Here is a 9554-nt window from a genome sequence, read left to right as displayed (position 1 = left end):
CCTAAGATTAGGTGTACTAAGTGTGTTTGTGAAAGATTAACAAGTAAAAAAGCATAAGAAGAAAATTGGGAAAAAATAAAAAAATTCAAAAAACATAATTTGAATATTTTTTTCAATTTTTTTTAAATTTTTTTGAAATACTATGCTGACGGCCAGTTTGTGCCGACGGTGATTGGACAGTCCTCGACCAGAACTATACCGACGACGCTACGTCGACGGTTACCGTCGGCACAGCCTATGCCGACGGCCTTCCTTGCAGTGCCGACGGCTGGCGGCCGTCGGCAGACTGTAGCTCTCCCGTAGTGATACCATGGCTGAGGCTTAAACTAGCAAACTAGCAATCTTGGACCCTTTGGCGCATGTGTGTAACAAGTTGGCAATTGAACCCAAACTGATACATCAATCTACTAATATTATTTATAAAACATTGTCTTTTATGCAGGAGTGGTCGTCATCAACAAAACCCCATAATAGAGCAAGGTAGAACTCGCAGACGAGCTAGAGCAAATAGACGCATCCATCACACCAAGTAATGGTCAAGACTAATGATGATCATGAGAGGGCTGTCTGATACTTCTCCCTAATGTGTTTGAATTTGCGCTCGTGATTAGTTTGTTGAACTTCTAGCTAAGCCGTATGCCGCAGCATATAATGAATCCTTGTGAAATTTTGCGGGCGTTATTAATTTAAAGTCGAGCATTAATTGCCTTTTATCTAAAAAATTGTAGGTTTTAATTTGGGAACAATACTTTTTTACTGAATCTATGAGCCGCCCTCTTCCTTGCCAAATGCAATCGTCGCAGACATTGGGTACAATGAATCATAATACTATCAACAAATTAATAGATTCACTAATGATCAAATATTGAACATCAACACTCAGAATATTGCTTCTATTTTTTTTACTCAGGTATTTCTAATCATTGCAAAACAATAGAAATCATTATCCTACCCTAAAAATACAAATCATTATCCACTGCTTTATTTATATTATTTTTCGTCAAATTACATCGCACAAGATATTGAGCGCTAAGAACACAGGTATAGGTAATTGTTGTTCCTAGCATGATAGGATTGCATATTAACTAAACTTCTTTATGAAGTTTATTATCAGCTCATTAATTTCATTTGGCTTTTCTTCGTTGATGAAGTGGCCAACATCTTCCATGACCACCACATCATCTAGCAAGGGTACAAATTTACTTGAGTCTCCCTTGCAAATAAAATCTTGTGTCGATGGAATATTGTAAGTCAAATCAAGATCTCCAATGATGAACTTGACCGGTACCTTTATCTCAGCTCCGCTCCATGGTGCTGTCAGCTCCCAAGTCCTAGACATAGATCATAAAAAATGCCATGGAAGAATGCATTAAGCATAATTTAAAAAAAATCACAATTTCCTCTGTTCAATGACTCAAGGCCATTCCTTTCTAACTCTCAACTTTGTAGTTTATAATGTTTATGTTTTTTTTTATGAATTTGCAATGTCTTCGCTGAAAATGAAAAACAATGTGCAGATACTTCCCAATGTTTATGAGCTTTCATTTAAGTAATTAAGCATCCACCAACCAAAATGAGAAGCCAAAAAGAATCAGTAACTAACTAAAGTGAGCATTTTATGAAAGCAGACAAGGAAAACTATATACATAAATACTTAATCTAAAAATTTATCAGTAAATACAAACCATGTGTAAGTATTTCAATGTTCAAGCTTAACCAACAGTTAGATATATAGATACATGTATTGTGTAATATAAATCTGATGCAATTTGATCTGTACCAAATAACATGTTCAACAGTATATGTTGTTGGCTTGCAAGAAGATGGATTTGGGGAAATAACCACTTGGTCTGTAGGATTTCATCTGTACAAGGTTATATGCAAGTGGGGAATTTATCCTGAGAGAACTAGACTATTCTAGTACGTGCCCCCTTTCTCTAGTATATACATCAGTAGGGCATATTACAAATTAGTCCCTATAAAAACTACTATCTACATCTCTCAACACTCCCCCTCAAGATGGGGAAAAAACATCGTAGAGCCCCATCTTGCCACAAAAATGAGAAAACAAGCGCTCAGGCAACCCTTTCGTAAGTACATCAGCCAACTGATTTGATGAACTCACGTAGGGCATGCATATCACTCCTTGATCTAGATTCTCCTTTATAAAATGGCGATCAATCTCAACATGTTTTGTCCGATCATGTTGAATAGGATTATGAGCTATATCAATCGCAGCCTTGTTGTCGCAATATAACATTAATGGTTCTGTTTGGAGCAGTCCAAGTTCACCCAAAAGGATGCGCAACCATAAAACTTCACATACACCATGTGCCATTGCCCTGAACTCTGCTTCAGCTGTGGAACGTGCAACCACATGTTGTTTTTTACTACGCCATGTGACCAAATTTCCTCCAACAAATGTACAATAACCAGATGTAGATCGTCTGTCAACTAGTGACCCTGCCCAATCCGCATCGGTATAACATTCCACACGGACGTTACCTTGTGACGTATAGAGCAAGCCGCGACCAGGGCAACTCTTTAGGTACCGAATAATCCGAGTGACAGCATCCATATGACGAGAACGAGGATCATGCATAAATTGACTTACCACACTCACAGCAAAAGCAATATATGGTCGGGTATGAGATAGATATATCAATTTACCAACTAATCTTTGGTAGGATTCTTTGTCAACTGGGGATCCACTATCAGCTACTAAGCGATGATTCACATCAATGGGTGTTGAGGCTGGACGACACCCACATAGGTTTGCTTCCTTGAGCAAATCTAATACATACTTTCTTTGGGTAAGATAAATTCCTTTTGAGCTGCGAGATACCTCAATTCCAAGGAAGTACCTTAATTGTCCTAGGTCTTTGATTTCAAACTCTTGAGCTAACTTCCTTTTTAAGAAAATAATCTCTTCACAATAATTTCCTGTAATCACTATGTCGTCCACATACACAATCAGAATGGCTATCTTGCTTCTATTGCGCTTGTAGAATAATGTATGATCAGCATTACTTTGCTTGTATCCCATTTGTAAAATTGCCTTCCTAAAGCGATCAAACCAAGCACGGGGAGATTGCTTTAAGCCATATAAGGATCTGCGCAAGCGAAGCACTTTACCTTCTGTTTGACTTGTATTAAATCCAGGAGGAATCTGCATATATACTTCTTCTTGTAAATCGCCGTGAAGGAAGGCGTTTTTAACATCAAGCTGAAAAAGATCCCAACCTAAGTTAGCTGCACAAGAGATGAGCACTCTCACAGAGTTCATTTTTGCAACAGGTGCAAAAGTCTCGTCATAATCGATCCCATATGTTTGTGTGTACCCTTTTGCTACTAGTCGGGCTTTATACCTTTCCACCTTACCATCTGGGTTCTGCTTTACTGTGAACACCCACTTGCAACCCACAGGCTGCTTACCAGGAGACAGCTTAACAAGCTCCCAGGTTCTATTTTTTTCCAAAGCTCTCATCTCTTCGAGCATAGCTGCTTTCCACTTTGGGTCCTTCATTGCCATGTCCCAGCTTTTTGGTATAATAACAGAATCAAGAGAAGTAATGAAACTTTGGAACCGAGAGCTACAATGTTTGTAGGAGATGAAATTTGCAATTTTGTTTTTATATCCTACATAATCTTTCAGATGTGGCGGAATATTGGATTGTCTATTAGGCTTACGCAAAGCAATAGGTAGATTATCTACTGGATTATCAGGAAGAGGATCATTAGGTGAGTGATCAATACCTTGTTGCAATGAATTGGGTAGAGACAAACTTGGAGCTGGAGAGTGTTGCATCATGGGCTGCACAATGCTTGGTGAATTGGATGGTGAACCATCGGATGCTTGTGCCTCCTGCAAGTCTGAATCATTGCACGAACTATCATGACAAGAATCATGGAAAATTTCCTCCCCCTGTCCACTTGTACTATCCTGGACTTGAGGTGCACTTGGTACAATGGAAAACGTACTTGGATTTGGTTCATTAAGAACGACCCTTCCTCTGTTGCACATATCTTGCTCCCCCTCTCGGCCAATCCAACTGGAATTGGGCGAGGAGATAATGGTGCTAGAATCATTGGCAGAGCCATAAAAAGATTCATTTTCTCTAAATGTAACATCCATACTTACAAAGAACCGACGCTCAGAGGGACACCAACAACGGTAGCCTTTTTGGTGTGGCGAGTAGCCAACAAAGACACAACGAACAGCTCGTGGGTCAAGTTTTCCAACAGAATTTCTATAATCATGAACAAAGCAAACACAACCAAAAACTTTGGGTGGCACAATGTAAGGATTAGACCCTGTTAAACTCTCGAGAGGGGTTTTATATTGTAAAATACGAAGAGGCATACGATTAATCAAGTAAGTTGCTGTTTTGATTGCCTCCCCCCATAGGAACTTAGGCACGTTCATTGTAAACATGAGAGAGCGAGTAACCTCAAGTAAATGTCTATTTTTTCGCTCGGCAACACCATTTTGGGATGGAGTATTTACACATGTAGTTTGGTGTATAATGCCTTTAGAAGATAGAAAATAGTCAAAATCATTGTTAACATATTCGGTTCCATTATCAGTGTGAAGCACTTTCATATTTGCACCATATTGTGTGCTAATCAACGCATAGAAATCCTGAAAGGTAGATAAAACATCACTCTTTTGCTTTAGCAAGTAAAGCCAAGTACAACGACTAAAGCAATCGATAAAGGTCACAAACCATCGGTGGCCAGAGATTGTTGGGGTATCACTAGGTCCCCAAACATCAGAATGAACAACCTCAAAAGCATACAAACTTTTTTTTCCGCTACTCGGATAGGTAGTTCTTGTGTGCTTAGCAAGTTCGCATGCATCACACACGAGCTCCTCTTGAGAACACGATGCAAAAAGAGAGGGAAATAAACGAGACATAACCTTGAAAGATATATGACCTAGTCTACGGTGATACAGCAATAACTCATCTTTTGAGGAGGCACTAACAGCAAGAGCAAGAGCGCCAGTTCCATTGTCCAAGTAGTATAGCCCATCACGCTCTGTCCCAGTCCCAAGAAGCCTCCCCGTCTTCAGGTCCTGGAATACACAAAAAGTAGGTTCAAACCAGGCTCCACAATTAAGAGATTTGGAAATGGCGCTGACGGAAAGGAGATTGACAGGAAAGTTAGGAACATGGAGAACAGACTCCAAAGTCAAGGAAGGAGTGCAATCAATGGAACCAGAGCCCATAATTGGACTCAAGGATCCATCTGCTATACGGACTTTATCTTTTCCAGAGCAAGGTAAATATGTCTTGAATTCTTTTGGAGAACCAGACATGTGATTGGTAGCTCCCGTGTCAATGATCCAAGGAATGGGATAAGTACTATTGGGGTTTGATTGGTTGTTCATACCTTTATATGCACCAGCATAGCAACTAGAGACAGAGCTAGAAGGACCTTCTGTAGCCGCAGCTTTTTCGGAGAGAATGAGCTTTGACTTGAACTCTTCAAGAGCTTGTGCCGCTGAGCCTGATAACTCACATGTGGATGATGTGAGATGTGCCCTGTTCTGCTGATGTGCCTGATTTTGCTGACTTACTCGACTGTTACTGGAATTGAACTTTCCTTGCTGCCACCCATTTGGATAACCATACAACTTATAACATTCATCTCTTGTATGGCCTGGCTTCTTGCAATGATCGCAAAATGACTTCGAATTAGGGAAACCATGCAGCTCGTAGCAATTGTCCTTTATATGGCCTGGCCTCTTACAATGTTCACATACTCCTTTAGCTTTCTTTTGGTTGCCAAACTTGGAGAGTGCAGCAGCTGGAGGCATTGTACGAAGAGACAAAGATGCACAAGAATCAGTAGCTCTTGTTGTGGGTGATTGATGGGTTAGGCGAGTTTCTTCCTCAAGAATGCTTGAAATAGTCTCATCCAAGGTTGGCCACTCAGGGGCTGCTAATATCATTTCACGCCGAAGGCTGAAATCTGAGTTTAGACCATCAAGAAAAATCTGCACAAGTAAGGGCTCAAACCACTCACGAAGAAGTGATAAGTCTCTTGGATCATGTGGCTTAAATGGGCGAAAGAACTCAAGGTCCCTATATAGCTTCTTTAGCTCCCCTGCATACTCAGTCACGGATTTTTGATCTTGCTTGATATACCTCATCTCATGAAGTATTCTACACACTTGCATCTTGTTAGACTTTCCTGAGAATTGTTTTTCAATTTCCTTCCAAATCTGAGCTGCAGTCTGCAGGTTTTCAACTTGTTCTCGTACAGATGCATCCATGGATCCCAACAACCAAACCATAACTCGCTGTTGATTCTGCTCCCATTGTTCCTGTTTTGCATCCCCGTCATCTGACTTCTCTCCATCTTCCTTTAAGAACTTATGGAGACCATGTGATCCTAAGATCAGGGAAGCATGACGAGCCCAACTGAAATAGTCCCCTGGTCCAGACAGCTTGACCGGGTTTTGTTCCAAGATGATTTTTGAGCTATCGGAAGTACCACTGGACTTCAATTGTGTTTCCATGAACTGAGCAAGTACTTTTTGCATGCTCTCACAAAGTTTCTGAACACTGGAGTCACCCATCTTGTCTCTACTAGCATCAACCGTCACACAAAGCAAAAATGACTTAAGCAAGTACTAACTCTGTTCTTCTCCTTTATAACTCTGTTCTTCTACCTCTGAATACAGAAAGAGCTAGTGCTCACGGCTTGACAGCCCAAGATTACTACCTCAATGAAGCCAAGTAATCCCACGATATGAACCAAAGAGCTTTAGAACAAGCACTGTGTACCTCTCTCCAAATTAATTTTCTTGGCAAGACAAAGCAGCCCCGTACTTAGCAGATCCTCAACAACAGCATAAGCGAGACCTGTGACCAACCTGACAATGTCGCAGCTCCGCGGACGCACGACCACCAGCGTCTCTCCTTGGCGTTCCTGCGGCTCCACGTCCACCAGCTTCTCTCCCTGATGTTCCCGCGGCACCGCGGCCGGCCGGCCGGCAAAATTTCTCCCCGCTATTTCCGGCGACACAGCGCCGCAGTCAACACACGACGAAGGCCAAACTCACAGGGAAATCACACAGGATTCGCCTGCTCTGATACCATGTTGGCTTGCAAGAAGATGGATTTGGGGAAATAACCACTTGGTCTGTAGGATTTCATCTGTACAAGGTTATATGCAAGTGGGGAATTTATCCTGAGAGAACTAGACTATTCTAGTACATGCCCCCTTTCTCTAGTATATACATCAGTAGGGCATATTACAAATTAGTCCCTATAAAAACTACTATCTACATCTCTCAACATATGTAATATGTCCCATCTCAGCATGGTTCTCTTGTTGGCCAAACATAATTCTTCTTTGAATATGCGAGAGCGGCGATTTTAAAGGAGCCGGTAGGTGTAGGTGTTACATCTACCCTTCACTCTGTGCTTTGAGATTTGTGAGGCTTTTGATATTTGTCTAATATAAAACTAATAATTGAAACACAAGTGAAACTTTTTTGAAACTAAAGTGATACATGGAAAAAATAGTGAAACAGTTTGACAAAAAGTGAAACTGATGACATCATTGCTGACGTCACTACGGTTTGTTTCACAAAAATATTAGTGTTTCAGTTATGTTTCAATTATGTTTCAAATTTGTTTCACAATTTTGTGCAAAAATTGGTCAGCACATGGCTGACGTCATTGCTGACGTCACTCCTGTAGGTACCGGCTACTTTAAAAACAAGTTTTCGTTGAATATGCCTGCTCGCCTGACATTTATACTCGAAAAGAGTAGAAAGATTGAAGGAAAGATGAGGTGCTTACTTATCCCATGCACGGTAGTAGTTGATTCCCCCGGTAAAACCGGTTCTGTCGAACTCGCTGGCGTAGTACTTGATATCCTCGTCGGAGATCCAGCTAGGCAGCGGCACCTCGTCGTCCGGCGATCCCCACCCGCTGTATGGGATAAACAAGGGGTCGGCTGTCCGCATGGACAGGAACTTCCGGAGCACCAGCTCCGTGCCCAGCCGAGCGAACTCTGCCTCCATCGCTCCAGGTTCCTGGAAACGGCATACGTAGTACTCGTCGCCGTAGAGGGACCTCAGCGCGCCAACCGGCGTCTGAACCGGGTCCCTGGGGGTGAAGGGGACGCTCATGGCGACCAGAGCAACCACCTTGTCCGGCCGGAACTGGCAGAGGTGCCACGCCAGGATGGCGCCCCAGTCGTGCGCCACCACCAACACCCTGTCGTGGCCGAGGGAGTCGACGAGGGCCACCAGGTCGCCCACGACGTGCAGGGCAGTGTACTGCTCAGGCCCGGCCGCGGCGGCGGCGGGGGCGTCGGAGCCGCCGTACCCGCGCAGGTCGGGCGCCACGGCGCGGTACCCGGCGGCGGCGAGCGCCGGCATCTGGTGCCGCCACGTGTACCACAGTTCCGGGAAGCCGTGGAGCAGCAGCGCCACGGGGGCGCCCGCCGGCCCGGCCTCCGCGACGTGCAGGCGCACGCCGTTTACCTCGACGTCGCGGTGCGTGATGCCATCGTCGCCGGCGGCTGCCATCTCACTACGTTTTTTGGCGGAGCTAGCTGACGCCGATCTCGCTCGGACTTAAAAGAACTGGTCCAGAGGCAGAGCTGTAATGCACGCACGTGGGACGTACGACGGCGCGCGCCGGACGGCCTACTCGCCAGCGAGAGAGCGACGCTACGCTACGACGGCCGGTGCACAAGGCGCCAAGCCGCATGCAAGACATGCGTACTGCGCGGTTAAATCACGGCCAAGACTTGTGCTCGGTTGCTTTCAACTGGATTAGGCCGGCAAGAGCAGTAATGCCAACAACACGAAAAAAGAATGCGTCCCTTTATTCAGAGTTTTAGACGTGTACGGTTGTGTTCGCTCTTAAGTTTCACGGCCCATTAACTGGCGAGCTCTCGCTTGTTTCCACATTTTTTTGTCCAGAATACACAACAGAACGTGTGACTTTCATTATTAATAAAAAAGGAGGATGACAAAAATAGTCTTACAAGTTACAACTGTGCTTGTACAACTCAACAGCACACTATTCTCCAAACAACCACCTCTTTTTTTTCCTGAGAAACATAGTACAAACGCAGACGTTCACATACACGTGTATACACTCACTCATATGAACGCACACACGCACACCCTACATCTATGAGTACCCCCGGAAGACTGAGCCGACGGGTTGAATCTTGAAATTGATAAAATCGCCACAAGCGTCTCACTGTCGACGGGAACGTCGCCTCTTATAAGACACACAGATGTCAAACCTGGGGTTTAAACTCTGGTGGGCTTGTGGTACAACCACCCTCCTAACCACCCAATCTTAGGTTGGTTTTTCCCAAACAACCACCTCTGCCGACTTATCAGGATGAATTTCTCCCCCTCTTTATTGTAGAGAAACTGACCTGTCTCACTTGCAGCTCAACAAATTTGTGGGGAGAGTAGGAACGGCGACGAGAATGGCGACTGCCGGTAGGTGAGCCTGTTCGTCAAAGTTAGTATCGTAGTTACTAGTCGCGTGTGGTCGCGGGGCACGCGG

The 9554-nt window shown here is 43.9% G+C and overlaps 1 protein-coding gene across 1 annotated transcript; it reads right to left on the bottom strand.

Moving 5' to 3' along the window:
* Positions 1-1081: 1081 nt before the first annotated feature.
* Positions 1082-8551, bottom strand: LOC124695160 (epoxide hydrolase A-like). The gene is made up of 2 exons (XM_047228047.1): positions 7818-8551; positions 1082-1331 (listed from the first exon to the last, which is right to left on the bottom strand). Exons 1-2 carry the CDS (start codon positions 8549-8551, stop codon positions 1082-1084), a joined length of 984 nt encoding a protein of 327 aa, XP_047084003.1.
* Positions 8552-9554: the final 1003 nt, after the last annotated feature.

This window comes from Lolium rigidum, chromosome 3 (assembly GCF_022539505.1).
Source record: "Lolium rigidum isolate FL_2022 chromosome 3, APGP_CSIRO_Lrig_0.1, whole genome shotgun sequence".
Lineage (NCBI taxonomy): Eukaryota > Viridiplantae > Streptophyta > Magnoliopsida > Poales > Poaceae > Lolium > Lolium rigidum.
Note: the sequence above shows the minus strand (reverse complement) of the source record. Positions and strands in the feature narration are given on the sequence as shown.

What these genes read in the sequence shown, in the direction of transcription:
- LOC124695160 (XM_047228047.1), bottom strand. Translation starts at nt 8,551, where the DNA reads ATGGCAGCCGCCGGCGACGATGGCATCACGCACCGCGACGTCGAGGTA. An exon ending in TACTACCGTGCATGGGATAA is followed by an intron (nt 1,332 to 7,817) that starts GTAAGCACCTCA and finishes ATCTATGTCTAG; the next exon opens with GACTTGGGAGCTGACAGCAC.